At 49.7% G+C, this 19,560-nt stretch overlaps 8 protein-coding genes across 8 annotated transcripts; 4 read left to right on the top strand and 4 right to left on the bottom strand.

Annotated features, from left to right (window-relative positions):
* Window positions 1-1,817: 1,817 nt before the first annotated feature.
* On the top strand, window positions 1,818-3,163 carry N7471_001338 (uncharacterized protein; the record flags this gene model as incomplete). Its single annotated transcript, XM_057274059.1, has 3 exons — window positions 1,818-2,487; window positions 2,746-3,012; window positions 3,072-3,163. The coding sequence occupies 3 exons, from the start codon at window positions 1,818-1,820 to the stop codon at window positions 3,161-3,163; spliced, it is 1,029 nt and encodes a 342-aa protein (XP_057142238.1).
* A 1,440-nt stretch (window positions 3,164-4,603) lies between these two features.
* On the bottom strand, window positions 4,604-5,598 carry N7471_001337 (mitochondrial 37S ribosomal protein uS9m; the record flags this gene model as incomplete). Its single annotated transcript, XM_057274058.1, has 2 exons — window positions 4,604-4,695; window positions 4,767-5,598. The coding sequence occupies 2 exons, from the start codon at window positions 5,596-5,598 to the stop codon at window positions 4,604-4,606; spliced, it is 924 nt and encodes a 307-aa protein (XP_057142237.1).
* A 237-nt stretch (window positions 5,599-5,835) lies between these two features.
* Window positions 5,836-7,425, top strand: N7471_001336 (putative translation elongation factor eEF-1 subunit gamma; the record flags this gene model as incomplete). Its single annotated transcript, XM_057274057.1, has 3 exons — window positions 5,836-5,865; window positions 5,920-6,121; window positions 6,425-7,425. The coding sequence occupies 3 exons, from the start codon at window positions 5,836-5,838 to the stop codon at window positions 7,423-7,425; spliced, it is 1,233 nt and encodes a 410-aa protein (XP_057142236.1).
* Window positions 7,426-8,401: 976 nt separating this feature from the next.
* Window positions 8,402-8,626, top strand: N7471_001335 (uncharacterized protein; the record flags this gene model as incomplete). The annotated part of the gene is made up of 1 exon (XM_057274056.1): window positions 8,402-8,626. One exon carries the CDS (start codon window positions 8,402-8,404, stop codon window positions 8,624-8,626), a length of 225 nt encoding a protein of 74 aa, XP_057142235.1.
* A 774-nt stretch (window positions 8,627-9,400) lies between these two features.
* Window positions 9,401-9,687, bottom strand: N7471_001334 (uncharacterized protein; the record flags this gene model as incomplete). Its single annotated transcript, XM_057274055.1, has 2 exons — window positions 9,401-9,569; window positions 9,620-9,687. The coding sequence occupies 2 exons, from the start codon at window positions 9,685-9,687 to the stop codon at window positions 9,401-9,403; spliced, it is 237 nt and encodes a 78-aa protein (XP_057142234.1).
* A 1,786-nt stretch (window positions 9,688-11,473) lies between these two features.
* N7471_001333 (NIF domain protein) lies at window positions 11,474-13,750 on the bottom strand (the record flags this gene model as incomplete). Its single annotated transcript, XM_057274054.1, has 1 exon — window positions 11,474-13,750. One exon carries the CDS (start codon window positions 13,748-13,750, stop codon window positions 11,474-11,476), a length of 2,277 nt encoding a protein of 758 aa, XP_057142233.1.
* A 536-nt stretch (window positions 13,751-14,286) lies between these two features.
* rrp36 (putative pre-rRNA processing protein) lies at window positions 14,287-15,389 on the top strand (the record flags this gene model as incomplete). The annotated part of the gene is made up of 2 exons (XM_057274053.1): window positions 14,287-14,421; window positions 14,472-15,389. 2 exons carry the CDS (start codon window positions 14,287-14,289, stop codon window positions 15,387-15,389), a joined length of 1,053 nt encoding a protein of 350 aa, XP_057142232.1.
* A 767-nt stretch (window positions 15,390-16,156) lies between these two features.
* On the bottom strand, window positions 16,157-17,613 carry N7471_001331 (uncharacterized protein; the record flags this gene model as incomplete). The annotated part of the gene is made up of 2 exons (XM_057274052.1): window positions 16,157-17,357; window positions 17,411-17,613. The coding sequence occupies 2 exons, from the start codon at window positions 17,611-17,613 to the stop codon at window positions 16,157-16,159; spliced, it is 1,404 nt and encodes a 467-aa protein (XP_057142231.1).
* Between the last annotated feature and the right edge of the window lie 1,947 nt (window positions 17,614-19,560).

Below are 19,560 nucleotides of genomic sequence, written 5' to 3'. Positions count from 1 at the left end.
AGTATAAACAGCTTTACTTCACAAAAATCAGCCGGATCTATGAGGTCGCATCCGCAGCGATAGTGGAGTGGATTCTCCCCATCCCAACCAGAGTGTCGGATCCAGTTTAGGGTGGAATATGACAGGGACAATTAGGGTATTTGGTGTGAAGGTACGGAGTAAATAGTAAGTAAACAAACAAATACCTTTGTCCAGTACTTCATATTAACAGTAATTGCTTTTCTCCCCCTTGAGACCTGAGCAATCAGAAACCCGAGGAAAAGGAAACTGACGTATGTAGGTGGCCGTCAGGGCTTTTGCAGATCCAATCGGGCAAACAATGCTCCACAGCTATTTGAATTGATTTATATTGGACTAGTAGGGTAGTTTCATGTATAATGTATACCTAGGTAGAAAATATGCAATAATCAGATGACTCTGATCTTATACTATTATACTATTATGCTGTTATTATCCTATTATTATCCCTGATTATTCTACCCCCATATCAGCCTCAAGTATGCATCTCCGCGAGGTTTCCAGCAGCTGCCCGGCTAATCTCCCCGGAATGTAAATAGCATCCCCTTTTTTTCAACTATTTTGTTTAGTTGCGCTTAGTTGCGTTTAGTTATACTTTGGGGACTTTTGCTTTTTTTTTTTCCTTTCCCTTTCTACACTCTACGCAAGGGGAAAATATTTTGTCTCATGTTACTCTCCTTTCATTATCAGCCCCAGGCAACATAGACAGTGTTACACACTAGAAAATGAACAGAGAGGGAGAGAGCGAAAGAAAAAGAAAAAAAAAGAAGAAGTATTATACCACCTGACCTGGAGAGCTGAACCCCTAAATAAATAGGAAATAATAATAAAACAAAAAAAAATCCAATAAATGTCAAAAATCCCTCGGGAGTGGCCAAGAACCATTGCACCGGGTTCCCGATTATAGCGCCAAATGGAGTTTAGGTGTAGATCCTCGATCGTCGATCATATTATATGGCTTTAGGGCTTAATGTTTTATATTTGATATTTGATATTTGGGTTATATTTTGACTCTATGCCCGGAAAAAGCCCTAGTTTCTTCTGTTTCCCCCTTGGTGTTTTCCCTTTTTTACTGATACTATCCACTCATATATACCCTTATACCCTTTCTATACTATACTAGACCAATTCAAGGACTGGACTATATACATATACTTGATCTATCTATCTTACTCATATTCGTGAAGTCCTTTCGATCAGCTCGTCATCTTGTTCTTTTGAGATCCATCACTCGGCTTTCTAATATCTCTATCTACCTGACTTTGCCCTGATTTCCTGCCTAATTACATATAATTCCGCTTTTCTCCCTTCTTTCTTCTCCTGCTTTTTTTTTCTTAATTTTTTTTCCTTTTCTATTATTGTGTTATTATTTTGTTTTCTCTGTTACTTAAATCTGTGTCGCGGCTGCATCAGAGGACAAGATTTGAATGTCTACTTGAACCGCAAGGATCACGTCTCATCCTTTCTTTCCCTCCTATCTCTCTCTCCCCCACCCCCAACAAGGGGAAAGACTTCATCTGTGGAAAAAGATTCCTGGAATCCGCCTTAACAATCATCCAAGCTGGCATCCTACGCAAGCCCACCGCTGTCCCCCAAGCATTGGGCTGAGCTTGATCTGCACCGATCCTGGGACAGCCCCATGGATGGCGATCAACGTATGAAGCAGAATGAAAGGTTAATGTCTCGGTCTGGAAATGCCGCTCGCAGAGCATCTGGTCGTGCAACAGATAGTTTTGACCCGGCCATACAACCACGTGGAGACCAAACGGGGATGTTGCAACCCCCGGGAGCAAGTCCCGATGTCCTACGACTACGGATACACAGGCAGCTCCTTTCACGGCGGTTCCCTGCAGTCAAACGAATTACAGAACTATCAACCCCAGGACTATGTACGGGGTCAACGACCTCAACAATCGCCGGCTATTCAACATCAGCGACGGCGCGCGCCGCCTCAGGATCCGGCTGCTTTCTCACCTTATGATTCTTCCATGCTGTACGGGTTCAGTCAGCAGGGTCCAACCCAAGGACACTTCGAGGTTGTGCCACAGTACCAGACACGGCAGTCTGCAGCTATTGATGTCCTGCCGAACCAATTTGCCGTTCCACAGTATTTTACGCCAGAGGAATCTGCAGGGTCTGGGGTCGCAGGACTCTCGCCTTATCTAAATGCGCAACTCCAGCCTTATAACCAACCGGGTCCCATGGCACGCCCGAACACCACCCAGTCCTTTCCTGCACCCATCTCTGATTTCACTGCAGTGGGTTCCGGGTCCATGAACCGATTGGATCAGCCCCAAACAGAGCCCCAGCAACAGCAGTCGGATCAGCCCAGCCTGGAGGAGGCCATCGGACGATACCAACGCATCCTGCGCCGCACCTTTGATCAAACGCGAGCCGGAAGATTGGTAGAGGCTGGAGTATCGCTACTTGAAATTTCCGAGTGGCTTGTGACCAATGCACGGGATCTTGGTAAGATGCAGTTCCTTTTCGCCAACATTATTTGTTATTGTTTTTTTTTGCCCCGTTGGAGAAGACTGGGGAACAAGTGTCTACGGTTTACAACCTCGTCTAGTAGCACAGAAGTCGCACTCCCAACTGGACCCTTCTTTTTCTTGTTCTTTTTGCCCCCTAATGTTTGTCTTTGAGCCTGCAGGCGCGCGTCATGCAAGCATCATCTGACACCTTGATGGGTCTACAGTGAGAGGCTAATCCTTCTTTGATATGCAGGCCTCCTCCATGACGACAGCATCCATTACTCCGACCGTCTGAAGCTCTGGAGCGAATTCAATCTATGTTGGCTAGCCTTCTGTCAAAAGCAAAAGGATTTGATGCTAGAAGTGATTGCGACAAGTCAGCAACCTGCGCATACGAGTCTAATTCGACGAGACCGCATGGAGACTATGGGAAGGGACCTAATTCAGCTTTGCGATCAACTCGAACCCCACGGGTTAGTGGATTATCAAATGGGCATCTGGGAAGAAGAGATACTGTCTGGTGAGTTTGCGCTATACTCCAATACACCTATATTACCTCCTAATCATACCAAACCCCAGTCTTGGGCCAATGCCTTGATCTCATGGACAGTAGACCCGACCTCCACCACATCTCTGCCAGACCCGAAGCCACGGCAGTACCACGACCATGAACCAAGTCCCAAGGAAACAGAAGAAGAGCAGAAAAGTGAAAAAAGAAAACCGCAAAAAAGAAAAAACCAATTACCCCAAACGTCACTTCAAATTGGGTCCACTCCCAAATAAGAAAGACACGACCGTGACGATCGGAGACTATACGCATTGAGCCAATATCAACCAAGCGCTACCGCCACAGGGAGGCTATTGCCTACTAGCGTCGCGCCAACCCCGATGTTGATATTTGACATCGCGAAGAGGTAACCTGTCACCTCTGACCTCGTTGGGCACTACGGAGTACGGAGTACTCAATCTCCCATTCGCTCTTATGAGAGATCGACCAGCCCCCTCCTTCCGTCTTCGGTCATCGGTCCTCAATTCCCCTCTTGAGAGGGGCGATCATTTGCTGCCTCTATCTTGGCCATCAGCGCTTGATCCTTTCAAATTATATCTATCGCCTATCTAACCTGGGCTAACGAGGTGGCTGTGCGAAATCCATTTTCGCATTCTCGTCATCACCAGGGCCACTATCACAATCATCACACATCTTCTAGTTCCTCGCTTACCATAACCTAATGACGAATTTGACGAGTTGTACATAGTCTCATGATCTTCTGTCTGTGGGTGGTTCTCTTTGGCTTCTGTTATTCTTTCCTATCTCATTTCCACCTTTTCTATATTCTATCACCATCTCTATTCTTTGTATTGAATCGATCTGAACTGGCTTTGCAATTGGAGCGTGGGCAAAACGAAAAAAGGGCGAAGGGCATCTGGCGCAAAATTGGAACGGGACCTTTGTGTTCCCGTTTGGGAATTGGGCTTGGGCTTGGATTTGGGGTTTGGGGTCGTTTCATTTCATTTCTCTTTGGTCTGCTGAGTAGTCTATGCTGCTTGTTGCTTCGGTATGCGATATAAATGGTTCATCGTGGATTTCGGCATTTTGAATTTCTATCTCTCGCTAGCATACCCTTCCAAGGATTAGTTGGATTTGAGACGGAGTTGATCTACTTGATATCAAATATCAATCATTTTCACTGTTCAGGGTTTGGATATTTGGGGTCGTAACGAGCTACATTGGAGATGGGATTTGTAGTGCTGGTTCAAAATGTAGGCTATAAAGCTCAATTTATGCCCTAATTGGTGCGTAATAGTCGGTTACCATATCCATCCTGCTGCCACCACATCTGTGCTATAGAATACCCAGGTGGACTCCATCACTCACGATTCATACTTGTTATCATGTATTAAATGAGATATTAAAACTCTGGAGCTCGAATGGATGCACAGCACGCTGATCTAATCATTCAACTCAAATTCAATGTAAACCTTAGAATTGATGCCCCATATGCATTGAGAGTACAGGATATAAAACAAGTCGCGAACTCGGGGTGCCGTTGTGGAATAATACAGTATTGAAACAAATAGGAAATAGGAAATGCTCGAACGATCTCGCCACTTTAACGCTTGACCCAGGTAGGCATCTTGCGGGCCTTGACGTGACCGGGCTTCTTTCTCTCGACCCGACGGGCGTCGACTGTGATGGCACCGGCTATAAAGAAATTCAAGTTAGCAACTGTGTCAGGAATGGAATAAGATATAAGAATGGAAACGAGAACATACCCTTCCTCAGAACCGCCTTCAACCCAGGCTCATGCAACAGCAAAGCCCGACCAAGAGCCAACGTAATCGCCTCAGCCTGACCAGTAACACCACCACCCTGCACCCGAATCCAAGCATTATACTTATCCAAGCGCTGCGTACACCGCAGCGCCCAAAGCGCACTCTCACGATCATGAACCCGCTTAAACGCCTCGACCAGACTCTTGCCGTTAACCAGCACCTCACCCTCACCCTCAACAAGCTGTACAACAGCCGTAGACTCCTTCCTCTTTCCCTTCCCGCGAGCGCGCCCATTCTCATCCACCGTCCGGGGTACATTCTCCACCGCATACGGGTTACCAGGACGCAAGAACGCGGCGAGAGTATCGCGCACCTCGACAGGAACCATATCGGGCTGGATGCGGTTCAGCCGCTGCAGGATCTTGACCAGGGACTTGTATTTCTTCATGGGCACGGGCTCGCCCACGTAGTCGCGGAACTGTGCGAGCTTGAACCACGCCATGCGTGGCGCCTCGCTGGTGGCCACTATAGGGAGTGCGGCGTGCTTCGCTAACAGAGATTCCAGCCGAAGGACGTGGTCGATGAACCGCGGGCTGCCGGAGAAGTAGGATGGGGAGGCGGGGATGATGCGGGCGGGGCTTTTGGTGAATGAGCCAAAGTTGATTTCGGGGGCTGCGCGCGCAGGGACGGTTTCGGCTTCTGTTGCGTAGGTGCGCGTGCGGAGGGTGTTGAGGGTTGTTCGGGAGGCTTGGGTTGAGGGTTTTGTGAGGGTGGAGGTTAGGCGGAGGGATTGCATCGCCTGTGCAAGGCTTTTTGGTTTGTGCCACGCCATGGCTGGGAGAATTGGCGGGGAATTCGGGGCTGGAACTCGGATTTGAGGTCCTGAATGGAGGCCGTTGATGGTCTCCGAGTGTCATGTTTTTTGTTGGGTCATGTGACGTGACCACCGGCAATATCTGTTCCTCCGAGCACCGAAGTCGTCCCGCCAGCACAAAATTCTTGTTCGCCCCTCTCCTTTCTCTTCTTTCTTTCTTTTTTCTCTCTTCATCTTCCACACATTACATTCAAGATGGCCTTCGGAAAGCTCTACGGTCTGCCTGTATGTTTCTCTCTTTGTCTCTATTGCTTTGATTCAATACCTAACATTCTCTAGGACAACGGTCGCACCATCTCCATCCTGGTCGCTGCTAAGCACAACGACCTCGATTTGGAGCTGGTTAAGACTGAGGCTAACTCTGCCGCTGAATTCAACACCAGCGCTGAGTACCTCAAGATCAACCCCACTGGCAAGATCCCTGCCTTCGAGGGTGCCAATGGCTTCACTCTGTCTGAGGCGATTGCCATCGCCGTCTATGGTATGTGAAAATTTATTCCCTTCAAATACATTCCACCACACCCCTCGTTCCATCTTTTTGCCTCTCTTCTTTATGATGAGATACCATTAGTTATCCCTGTCTGAATTATAACTATTGTTATAACAACTGTTGAGAAAAAACAACTCTGAAAAAAATATTGGCTACCCCGCTCTGCGGGAAAAATTTGGACTCGAACCCCCCCTTTTTTGAAATGGACACATTGTGCCATTGGCACCTCTGATTGCTCTACTGTTGGATCCAATTGAGTTTCAAAGCAACTTGACTAACACGTCCTGTTCATAGTCACCTCCCAGAACGAGAAGACTACCCTCCTCGGCAAGACCAAGCAGGACTACGCTTCCATCCTCCGCTGGTTGTCCTTCACCAACACCGAGGTTCTGCCCAAGTTCGGTGGCTGGTACCGCCCCTTGCTCGGTCTCGATCCCTACAACAAGAAGACTGTCGATGAGACCGCCAAGGTTGCCCTCAAGGCCATTGCTCCCTTCGAGACCCACCTCACTGCCAACACCTACCTTGTTGGTGAGCGTATCACTCTGGCCGATATCTTCGCTGCCTCCCTCCTTACCCGCGCTTTCGCCACTGTCCTTGACAAGACCTGGCGCGAGGCCAACCCCGCCACCACCCGGTGGTACAACACCATTATCAACCAGGACGCCTTCAAGGCTGTCGTCCCCAGCCCCAAGTTCGCTGAGGAGGTGATCAAGTACGTCGCCCCTAAGAAGGAGCCCAAGCCCAAGGCCGCTGCCCCTGCTGCTGCCGCCCCTGCCGAGGCCCCCGCCGCTGAGGCCCCCAAGGCCAAGCACCCCCTTGAGGCTCTTGGCAAGCCCACTCTCATCCTTGATGACTGGAAGCGCAAGTTCTCCAACGAGGACCCCCGCACCGTCGCCATGCCCTGGTTCTGGGAGCATTTCAAGGCCGATGAGTACTCTCTCTGGAAGGTCAACTACCGTTACAACAACGAGCTCAAGCTCACCTTCATGGCCAACAACTTGATTGGTGGCTTCCAGACCCGTCTTGAGGCTTCCCGCAAGTACCTCTTCGGTGCCCAGTCCGTCTACGGCGAGAACTACAACTGTGTCGTCTACGGTGCCTACATGACCCGCGGCCAGGAGTGGGAGCCCGCTTTCACTGTCGGCCCCGACTTCGAGGGTTACGAGTTCACCAAGCTCGACCCCTCCAACGAGGCTGACCGCAAGCTCGTTGAGGATATGTGGTCCCAGGACGTTCCCGTCACCGTTGACGGCCAGGTCAAGGAGTGGACCGATGGTCACGTCTTCAAATAAGCGTGTTCGCCCCTATCCACCCTCCCCATCTCCTATAAAATTTCATCCCCCAATACCCCAGTGGACGTGCTGTGCTTGAAGACATCGTACGCCTCACGTCCATTCTCTTCTTTCCTCTGCCTGAAATCTTTTGGGATTTTCCAAATATCTTTGACCTATGGTCTTACGTGCTGATGTTGAATCACGTTTATGAATACGTTGCGACGCGGAATGATGATCGACTGAGCTGGTTTGGGTTTTGCTACTATGACAATCCCAGCCGGCCAGGTCGCTGCTAGTTTAGTTCTAGCAATGAAGAACAGAGGCTGTTCTCTGATTTCTTGAGTACAAATTAATTTTCCTATGTAGCTCTTAACTTATCACGTAGTAGTAGTAGAAATAGGTCATGGAACTATCCAGCTTGCTCAAAGCCAGGCCAAGTTGTGACACTTCCCAGTGCACATCGTGACTCCTGATGTTCTTCCTCTCCCTTTCCACATTCCCTTTGTTGTTTGCCTACACATGAGTCTTAACATTTGTTTGCCTACCGACGGGTATAAATACTGGCTACGGCTACTTGCTGCTTCTTCCTTCTACAACCATCCTCCTCTTGCACCTTTATCGTCTTCATCGTTCTTCTCGTCTATCTGTCAATCAAGCGGTCTTCCATCGAGCTGTATATATTCTCTTACATTTCACTTAGCTTTCATCATCATTCCTTACTTCCATTTCAGATCTCAGGTTTCACATGTACTATCCCCCGTCTTCATCACTATATATGGGAACCACAAGTGGTCTCATGTTTCTTGTTCATGGGTGATACATATAAAGATCTAGCAGACCGTCTCTAGTTGTTCTCGGTGCTGGCTGGCAACAGATGATGTTCTGAGCACAGGTATTGTGGTGAGTTGAGTCAGATCTGAGAGTAAAGTCAATGATATTTGACTAACTTGCAACATCACAGACTACAGACTCCATAGTTATATACATTGTTGAGATGGCAACTGGAAATACCGGAGGGGCCCAAGAAACGGAAGAGCAGGCTGTCTGCTCTGCCCTCGACCCTTCTCCATGGGCTCAGGGCAAGTGGGCCCGAACAAATTGGCGCAGTGCGCACATGAACCGCATTCATGTTCCCCGGTTCCTCTTTCTGGTTTCTGAGATAGACCCTCCCAATATATACCAACCTCCGGCCTCCATGTTCGTGGTGCTTGATCGTTGATCATTCTACGTTGCAGGAATGAGTGTTATGTCACTTTGAGTATCACTCCTCTTTTACTTCAAGTCTCGATTCCCATGTCTACCTGTCTACCTCTTCCACAACAAGCTGGCTGAGCCAAACTGCCACAACCATCTCCAGACCTGCCAAAGCCAATACCGAACACGAGCTGATCCTCTACAGGGTTCGGAAGTACAGCCAAAAAGAAGAAAGACGAGGATCACATGGAAATCCACGAAACGCCCCGCAGGCAACTACAGCCAGATATCGAGCTGGTCCTTGCAAAGCAGCCAAGAGCCCAGGCCAAACGCAAGGCGGACCCGCAGACCTGCCAAATCCAATACCGAACACGAGCTGGTCGTCTATAAGGCTCGAAAATGGCACAACCATATCGTGAAAACGAAGAAGGACGCAGGCCATACGGAAGTCCACAGGAAACCCGCAAACAACCACGGCCACCAACCGAGCTGGTCCTCGCAAATCGTACAAGAGCCCAGGCAAAGAGAAAGGCCGACCCACACATCTGCCCCCTCTCAGCATCATTCAAAGGCATCCGAGATAATATACCCCCTGCGCAAAACGTCTTTGTGCCAAGTTTAATTTCCCGAAGGCATGAGTTCTGGTTCGTCTGATGGGAAAGACAAATCGCTCGCTTTGACTGGCAAGTAGACCCACCGACCTGACCTGCTCCGTCTCAGCATCATTTGAAAGGCACCCCAAACCATATATGCATTGGAGATCACATACCATTCGCCACAATGCATCCGCTACAGCGCCCTAGGCCTCGCACGCTTTCAGGTTCCAGACATCGAAGCGCAAAATCAACCCTTCCAATCCAACATATACAAGCGAGTTAGGACTTTGCGACATGAAAGTGACAGCTTCATCTTCATCACGAGTTTCATATACGAAATCGACGGCAGAGTATTCTCCCGGGACCCGTCCGCTGGCCAGAGAGTTTGGGAAGCCACATGCATATTGATCATAGAGACATACCCGTTCACTACTGGTTTTCTCGTCTCTCGCAACCATCGATGTGCTAAGTTCAACTTCTGCCACGGCATGATGGGTCCTGGTTAGGGTTATGGGAGCGACAAATCTCCAGATATGACTGGCAGGTGTCAATCAAGCAAAACTGTTCGCACGTCTCTATGGTGGAAACACAACAGCCCACCGAAATTCTGAAGAGTACCGCAAGAACCAGCTACCTACCCTCCGCGGCACTCAACCGCTCTAAAAAGCCCCCTCGCCATAACCTGACTCTGCCCATATTAGTCTCTTGATCCTCTGTTCCTCAAATCAGTATGATAAGTAAAGGTATCACACCAAGTCCACTACAAGTCAGCTGACCTCTAGACAGATCAACATCCTGCGCGGCTTGCAAAACTCAACTGCTCCTCCCTACACAGCTACAAGTATGGCCCGGAATAAACATTAGAAAAGAGACGGGCCGACCCTCACAGCACTGTTCGTGCTAACCATGCCAACACAGTCCAGAAGGCCAAAGAAAAGCTAAAAAACGTGTTTCTCCCAAGCTAAAATCCCCGAAAGCAAAGATTGAGGAGGCGTATCTAATTTCTCATACACGTTGCAGCATCCAGTCATCCGGGGGCAAAGGGGCTGGATTCCAACTGTTTTGTTCAAAACGTGCCCAAAACGTGACCACAACACTTCGAGGCCGATAACATGGAGGTACATGGCTCGTTATCTTTTGTTGTTCTCATATGGGGCGTATTGTTCGGCTCTTCCTGGCTTATATGGTATGTTCTGACGAGACAAGAATTTCCGCTCCTGTTCGGCCAGGACCATCCGGGAATTGAAAACAAAAAAGGTCCCAAGGAACTTTTGGTAAAGGAATGCTGGGGATCGCCTTGTGCATCATCTCCCTCTGCCTAATTACCAGGGTTGGCTCGCTGGTGCTGCAGTCATGTGCCGACGCATCGTATGGATAAAATCAGGGATATCCCTCACATCGTGCCCAGTGGTTCGACATCCGATTCAGAGTCTTCCCGGAAACTGATTATCTCGACTTTCCACTTCATTCATTTCTCATTTTGTTACCGCTTCCTTATCTATCCAGATACGAATCGAGTGCAGGGAATTGCTGTGGCAGAGGTCGTTGTACCAGGGGGTATCTTTAAAGGAGCACCCACGTAAGTCAAGTCCGTTCGCTGATTCACAAAATCGATTCTTCACCCACACAACTCTGTGGTACTTCTTCGAGATATTCATGAAAGTGGTAAGTTTTGTGCAAATCAAGACATCGTGAAGGCAATCTTTTATTGAACTTCATGGGTGTTCCTAATCTCAACGTTCTATTTTGAACAGATCGAGCAACTGATAACCCTATGCGCTACAAGCCCATCGCTGCTGGTGGGAATGGGGGTCTGACCCTCTCCCTACAATTCAAGCTGTGTGCGGTTTCAATATCCTGTTCTTCAACTCTATATATATATGATAGGAGGATATATACTATGTTATTTTATTGATTTTTCTTTTCGTCTCCTATGTTCCTTTACTATAATACTATATATATATATATATATATAGCACCTAGGTAACCTACTATTCTTTTAGGCTTATTAATTAGTCTACTTCACTCTACATAATAAACAAACGAGACTGGTATGGTATGGTAGAGCCAATGCCTTGACTATACATGCATGTAGTATTCCTCGACAAAGTCATCGAACATGACAAACTACCAAATCAAAACCTCTAAAAAAGGTAACAATGCAAAGGACGGGATATCTATGAAACAAAAACAACGGAAGACCGAACAAAAAGATCCTTACGCTCAGAATCCACATCAACCTTGGTAACAGCTAAACGCTAAACACACCTCAAGCCTCAACGCTTCATCCCAAGCCCCTCCTCAAGACGATCAAGCAACGAATTCCTCGACCCAACCGACGAAGCTGGCGACGGTGATCGGTTGTGCTTAGCTCCCGACACAGGCACAACATCCGGCGGAACATACGCATCAACATCCAATTCCATACCCACAGTTACATCCGCATCTGGAGGGAGGTACTCGGGTGATAATCCGCTTGTGATGATGTGAGCAGCATTGGCAGCGTGGGCAGCTGCAGAGGCGGACTCGAATACCGCCCCGGGACCAGAAGCAGAAGCAGATTCTGCATTAAGATTGGGAGTAGGAGCAGCAATACTCCTCTTCCGGAAGTTATATCTTTGCTGTGCAGTCTCAGACCCGGGGGGAGGCGTGGGGGGATCAACTTCCCACTGAGCCCTTCTGTTGGCGGCCTTCTGTCTGCGGCGAATTGATTTCTCGCTTGTGCCAACTTGAGCGTGAACGTGACCGTGTACGTCTGGCTCGATACTAGCGACGACTTGGTTGCTCGTTACATTGTCATAGCTCGGTGTGGGAATACCGTGGGTCTTTCGGTATTCGGCCTCCGCAGTGGCTGTAGCGGTGGCGGCGGCGGCGACAGCGGCGGCATCTTTGGCTCTTTTGCGTGCCTTGCGGGACAGTCTGATTTCCGTTCTTTGCTCTTCTGTTTTTTGTTGGGGTTGCGCTGTTGGTTTTGTGGCAGGCGGGTTTGGATTGGTAGTTGTAGTACTGGCAGTTGCGGGCTTGGTAGCTGCAGTGTTCGGGGTTATATTATTCGCGGCTGCCGCTTTTGCTCTAGCCTTAGCCTTCTTATTTTTCTTGGGCTTGGACTTCGCGGTTGCAGGAGCAGGGACATCCCCTGCACCATCAAACGTTATAAGATCGCCAATAGAGTCCGCATTCAACTGCTTTGGGAGGAGACTCGTGCCGCCGTCCTCATTGTCGACGGAATCCTCATGGAGCCCAATATCCAATTCAAGAATAGTGCCCTCGCCCTTGTCTACGCGCTCGTTCCAGACGCGGAGGACTTTGCTCACGTCGTCATGGTGGGCGAGATAATCGAGGCGGCTGAGGACCTTAGCAAAGAGCTTCGTCTCATCGATATTGGAGTCGCCATTGAACTCCGGGATCTCGAGGATATTGAACGGCTCGCTGGAAGCCTTGATTTTGCTGTCATCGATGAGGATAGTGTTGGTCTGGTCCCAGCGGTGTCCGGCAGGGAGCTTTGCAGCCTCAGATACGCGAAGCCTTTGCTCGCGGTTCTTGCGTGGTAGATTGGTGCCTGGTGATGAGGCCGGGGGGTCTTGTAGATGCTCGTTGCCTGGGAATGCGCCTTGGATATCTGCCACCGCCCAGACTTTGTGCAGTTCCTTGTAGACCTGGAGCTTTTTGTTGTATTGGCCGGCGGTGAGGCCGAATTTGTCGCGTCCCCATAGAGCGACGATGGCGTCGTGCATGGGACCTGGGAAGATCTGCTCGCAGACTGCGTTTACGGTCTGAGGTTGGGAGCTGGACCAGATCATAACTTTGTAGTCTTTAATTAGCGTCTCTAGGAAGTGATCTAGACCGGTGCGTCTGGCGAATTTTGGCGGAAATTTGCGAAGCTTGCGGTAGATGAGGGTGCCGTTGAGATCGAGAATAACGAGAAGTGGTCGCTTTTCTGTCTTCTCTGGCTTCAGTGAAGCTTGATTTGTGTATTGCAATGTTGGAAGCGGGACTTTGACTGGTGGTGTTGGCGATCTTTGTCTCTGGAGATCGGGTGTGAACCGTTGTCCTGCGCCACGGGCCATCGTGCTCATGGGTCGGGTGTTTTGGAAGGGTAGTGGGGTATTCATATCGAAAGGGAGGAGAGGAAATGGGGGTGGAAATGGCATCCCGCTATCAAAGCCCGGATACATCCAGGGCATATTCTGTGCCATTTGGAAGAAAGTTTGATCCATGCTCATCGGGTCTTGTGGAAAAGTATTAAAAGCGCCAAATTGCTGTTGGCCATGTCCTGAAGGCATTGGTGGTTGGTGTTGTTGCATGGCAGGAGCGTGGCCCCGAGATTGATAGGCTTGTGATGTTTGATTGGCCTGTGGAATCTGATACCCAAAATTGGAGTTCATGTTCGGCATAGGAGTGTACTGCGACGGTGGAGGATTGCCTTGCACAGGATAGTCCTCGTATCCCACACTGCGAGGTGTATCCCGAGAGGGCGCATTGCGGTCCCAAGAGCCGTGTGAGGGAGCCCGCCGGCTGGCCCCCCGTCCATTCTGTGTTGATCCAGAGTTCATGTTCACCACATAATATGCTGAATTGGCATACTGTGGGATCGAATTCGACTGGTCTTGAAGACCAGCGGCGTTGGACGCACGCTTCGGTCTTTTGTATGCGCGAGACAGCTTGAAGGACGTGGGCCGTGACGAGAGGAGAGTGGAGAATCTCAGTCGGGATTTCAGAGTGCCAGAATTTGACACTGCGAGAAGCTATTTAAAGGCAAAGTCAGAATAAATCAACAATTGGCAAACATGCTATCCACGTAGCGGATAGTGGTGGAGGCAATACCTGATTGGCTGCTCTGGGAAGAAGCTGAGAGTGAGGCGATGAGAAATTTATGAATGGGAAATGAAGGAACGCTCGGCCACGCGGAAAATGCAGGGACATTTATACAACAAACGCAAATTGGTTAAGAACGTTCGTCGCCAACATCGGGGCATCGCGAAAAATATCTAATCAGTTCTTATCGCGTTGACCGCCCTGAGCGGCAATATTTTTCTTTTTGACGGTTTCTTCTTCCTCCGCGGGGTTTTCCAACTACAGCAACAACAAAATGGCTATTACCGATCTGCTCAATCGCCGAGTGCGAGCTCGGCCAGAAGATGACGAGGTCTACTCCGAGGCATCAGGTTCCGACGAGGGTTCACAGGATGGCTCTGATGCCGAATCCAACGGCTCCGCCCAACCAGTAAGCCAACCATACATTTACTTTAGAATTACAGCTAACAAACAATCCAGCCACCAGATGACTCCGACGCCGAAGACGCAGGCACAGGCTCTGATTCCGAAGCCAGCAACTCAGATATAGAAGAAGAGCCCGAATCCGAGCACGACGACGGCGACGACTTCAAAGCCTCACTAGCAGACATTTCGTTCGGCGCCCTCGCCAAAGCCCAAGCCTCCATGCGCGAGAAGAACCGCAAAGACAAGCGCACACCGAAAGACGACTCCGCGGCAGCCTCAACGGTAGACGACATCCGCGCGAAGCTCCGCGAAGCACGCGAACAAAAGCTCGAAGCGGCCGCGAAATCCAAATCCAAAGAAAAGAAAAGCCGATCCTCCAAGCACGCGCCCATGGAGCAATCATCCAAACGGGCCGTGACGCGCAAGCGCACAGCAGTGGAACTCCCACCCGCGCCGCGGTCCCGAGACCCGCGCTTCGACGCGGCCGTCATGGGCCACAGTGGTGTTGGGAAACACCCGCATGGCGGGACGGCGTATGCGTTCCTGGATGAGTACCGGGCGTCTGAGCTTAATGATTTGAAGGAGCAGATGAGGAAGACGAAGAATCTCCAGCAGAAGGAGAAGCTTAAGGGGGAGATCCGACGGGCGCAGGATAAGCTGCGGTCTGCGCAGAATAAGAAGCGTGAGGCGGATGTGCAGGCTGAGCATAAGAAGCGGGAGAAGCAGCTGATTCGGGAGGGTAAGAAGGCTAGTCCGTACTATCTCAAGAACTCGGAGTTGCAGAAGCAGGTTCTTGAGCGGAAGTATGAGGAGATGGGATCGCGGGAGCGTGCTAAGGCGCTTGAGAGGAGGCGCAAGAAGATGACTTCTAAGGAGCGGAAGGAAATGCCTTGGGAGAGGAGAGGGGCGGAGGGTGGTGGTGGTGAGGATGGAGGCATGCCTAATGGAGGAAAGAGGCGGAGGATGGAATAGACCTTTTTGTATTGGGTTAGGGCGTTGATCTATCTGGGAATGAAAAGCACATAGTATTATACATATGAATATTGAATATCTGTCTACATGTCCATGGGTATGTTGTATGTATGATCTCGAGTGAGGTGCATTAGGATTACCAGTCTCGGAGCTGAGGACCAATATGGCAGCAATAGCAAAATGCTGCGAAAAGAAGAAAAGAAGGCATTCGAAACAGGCCAATAAGAGGCAGAGAACTCATTACCATAATGCTTTATCTCCCAAAAACAATTTCAAAAGGTATAGTACGAAGTATGGAACCCCCAACGCCCAAAGCAAACTTGATGCAGAAAATAACCCGAACACAAAATTTTACAGGGTGCCAAGGTGCCCTGTCGATACTGTCGTAGCATAGATAACATGATATTGATGCAAGCATCATTGGCGTGGGAAGGGTTTCCCGACTCGATCGTCCAGGATGAGTCGAGGGATAGTGGACATTCACATTTGCCCAGGCATTGAATCGTTTGGGGTTGGACTTGCCAATGTGACCAAATTAGTGCCTGGGACTTGATAGCATCAAATTAAGGTATTTGCATTCCAAGGCAGCAAATTCCTCAGATGTGATAATATATAAGATGATGGCATCGGGATGATCTGTTGGGTCGGACGTCTGCTAGGAAGTAGGTTCAAGCAAATTCCATCATTACTTTGAAACTTGCGAAGCAGAGCCGATTCTAGGCCTCTGCAAGAGGCATTGTTTCTGAACCTGACAGAGCAATGTCGTATCACGAGTGGAACAGATCCCAAGCCCGTGCACAGAGACCCAGGAACTCATCCTTCTTTCTCCGCTGCGTCTCGGGCGAGTCTCTTCCTGCACCGAAAGGTCCAGGGAACGAAGCATGTGGACCGGGCATGGCAGCTGGGTTGGGCCGGTATTGAGAGTCGGGGCCGTGACCCAGCGGCGGACTTCCGTTGTCACGTTCATACTCGCTCCGGGGGCGCCGACGTGCCGTAACATCAGACGGGGCGAACATACCAAAGGAGGCAGGAGGCGGACCGTGGGGCGCTTGGGGTTCTGGGGCAAGAGGCGCAGTCTTGGAGCCGGCGTGAAGTATTTGTGGGGATGGCGGAGTGGGAGGTTGGTGACCTCCATAGTGGACAATGCGAGGCAGCAGCTCCTCTCGTCCACCGGACATCTCTTGCACGGCCTCTTCGGCGGAGTGGTATTCGCGCGGTCGGTTGGGGGTATGGGCCACGCTACCCGGCAGACCAGGGGAAGGCATCGGCGCCAAGTTGTTGGATTGGGAGGAGTTGGTGCTCGATGCATTCAAGTGGATATTAGCGAGGCCAGAATCCCGGTCGCGACCCAATGCATCGGAACCGAAGACGTCGGAGAGGGGAGGAAGACGATTGTTTGTTTGGGTTGCCGGCATCTGATGCATGTGGGAGGTCGAGCCCAAGGTCGGGCTCTGGTTGACAATATGGCGGGTCAATGGCTGTGGCTGGTACCTGCCAGTGAAAGTCTGGTGTAGCGGAGCAGATTGGATGACTCGCTCGTTTGCGAACTGGGAGGCCGATGGGGGGATGATAGATAGGCCGGCAGGAGGTCTGCGCTTTGCAGTCTTGGGCATACCCATCAAATTCGACTCGGAAGGTTTAATACCGTCCGGACCATCATCCTTGGCGGATCTCTGCATGCGCTGTTCAATGATCGACCGCTGCTGATCCCGCACGGAGAGGCTGCGCTGCAGCTGTTCCCGCATGATCGGATCGTGGGTCTGGAAGCCAGGCGAGAGGCATGCCAGGCCTACATGTTGCATCGAAGCTGTTAAAGGCCCTCCTGGAGCGCGGACCGACAAACCACTGGAGGATGGAAGACTAGTCGAAAGGTCCAATTTCCGAGGCCGGGGCCGACTCTGCATCCGTGGGGAGGATCCCGGTTCCTTCTTTACAGTAATTTGTGGGCCTCCGCTGCCATCTTGGGATCTGAAGATAATGTTAGTTTTCCAAGCTCCGATTCCATGAATCTCTCGACTTACGGAGACGCTGGACCTCTCTCCTCGGTCGGGGAACCGTGTACCGCGGATCCATTTTTGGGGCTTTTGGACATCCGGGGCGGAGAGAAATTGGACGGGGTATTATTCGGAGGAGCCAAAGACGGGAGGTTTCTCGGGCTGGGGTTGCGAGTAGGGTGTGGTGACGACAAGGGGGCCGCCGCTGCGGATGCAACTGCGGTGGACATGGTCGACGGAGATGATTCGAGTTCCTCTAGGGTATCCCGACGCAAATTATGGCGCAAGTACAAAGTACTTTCACTGTGTATTGACTTGATAAATCTCCTTCGCAGGATGCAAGGGCATCTGGAGTTGATGCGGGTAAGGTCCGGAAAGCGGATCGAAACGTGGGATCGGCCTCGATATATCCAAGTTGGAGACCAGAGAATCTCCCAGACAAAGGAGATGGAGAGTAGGGCGGTTAGGCGTCAGGCGGCAGTGTGACAAGAGTCCAGAGTTACAAGCGAGAGAAATGGACGACAAATGGAGAAAGTCGGAGAGAGGGGGGTTTCAGCAGTCTGGGCCCTGGTAAAAAAAAAAAAAAAAAGAGGAAGATGAGATCGCCCAAGCTATCCAGGGGGGATGTTCAAAAAGGGTACGGAGTTAAGGTAAAGTACACAGTACGTTGATCTCAACAAGTACAAGGAGGGGAAAGAGGTATCACGAGTCACCCCAGCTAAGTACCAGATACCCGGCCCCGGTGGACCTAACTGAGACACGATGTGTTTCTGGGAGATGGGTGTTCCAGGGGGATCCACCGTTCATTTTATTATTTTATATATTGTACTTAGTAAAAAGATGTATACTTATGGAGTACATCATAGTAACTACATATTTATAGAGTAGAATAGTGTAGAGTACGGAGTAGAGTAAGTATATTATCTTTTATATAAATCTCCGTACTATTAACTCCCCATTCAATAGTTCTGACACTGACACCTAAGAAATATAGTTATTATTTCCAGCCCCATTTACTTTTACTTCTATAATTCGTCTATTGAAATTGTGGATCCCCTTCTCTAACAGTAGTATAACAAGCAAATAATTACTAGCTCCTGTTCCAATTTATCGAATCACATCCCCCCACCCAACACAATCCCGTGGCACACAAAGAAAAAAAAAAAACAAGTCACATCACCTCCATCCACTCGCACGGCGTTATATGTCAAACAAGGCGCAGCGGGCGCTTATATCAAAAGGGGCCACTAGTGGCGTCCACACAAGTCAACACCTGTCCCATGCGACACCCTAAACACCAATGAAACTGAAACTGAAAGCCCAAAAAAAAACATTTGATTCAGTCTACGGAGTACTGAGTAAACGTTGCTCGATTACCCTATTTCGAGAATGACTATTCCATATAGAGTAATACACTAACACCATCCAATAGACTCTGGTCTGCCACTGAAATTGGAGGTGCCCACTTGGCCTTTCTCCCACGGCCCTACGTTCGGTGTGAATGCACAGACCAGGGGTGCGTGCCTTTGAGTTGCATATCATCTGTGCAGTTCTTAAATAGGTGTTGCCGATATCTAGGTACAAAGTACATACCGTGCGGGTGGCCGGATGAGATGAAAGATGACAAATGGCTTATATTTGACAAATGGCTTATATTTCCCCCAAAGATCCACCTGGGCTTCCGCCCAGCCTTGGAAATCCTTTGGGTCTTAAAGTATGAAACCCAATATTGTTTTTGTTTCATAAATCTCTTACTATTGGGACTATTCGAACTTTTTATACAAGTCAGGATATTATCAACCTATCTGAGAGGAACCTTGGAATATTCGTGTAACAACCTTGGAACTACCAGTGGGCATCGTATCCTCTTCCTCCTCTTCCTTCCTCTGTACTTCCTGAAACCCGGCTTAGTACGTAATCCCCTCCACTACCTAGGTAGTTATATAAGGGCGGTATGCTTTCCGATGGCAATTTACCCGAAGGCGGCCACCCCATCAAATTCACTACGTCGACATATTACTACGTTTACATACTCCTACTACCTAGATGTATCTGCCTGCCCCCATTGTTTAACAAACGGAAGAGGTATATGACGAAAGCTAATTGTAGCTCATCGGGCTGATACTAGCACAAAGAATCGAAGGTCACTTGTGCCAATGGCAGCTCATATGAAGCTC

This window comes from Penicillium samsonianum (assembly GCF_028829775.1).
Source record: "Penicillium samsonianum strain IBT 33392 chromosome Unknown utg000001l_segment0_segment0, whole genome shotgun sequence".
In the NCBI taxonomy this organism is placed as follows: Eukaryota; Fungi; Ascomycota; class Eurotiomycetes; order Eurotiales; family Aspergillaceae; genus Penicillium; species Penicillium samsonianum.
This window is presented reverse-complemented; position numbering and strand designations above follow the sequence as displayed.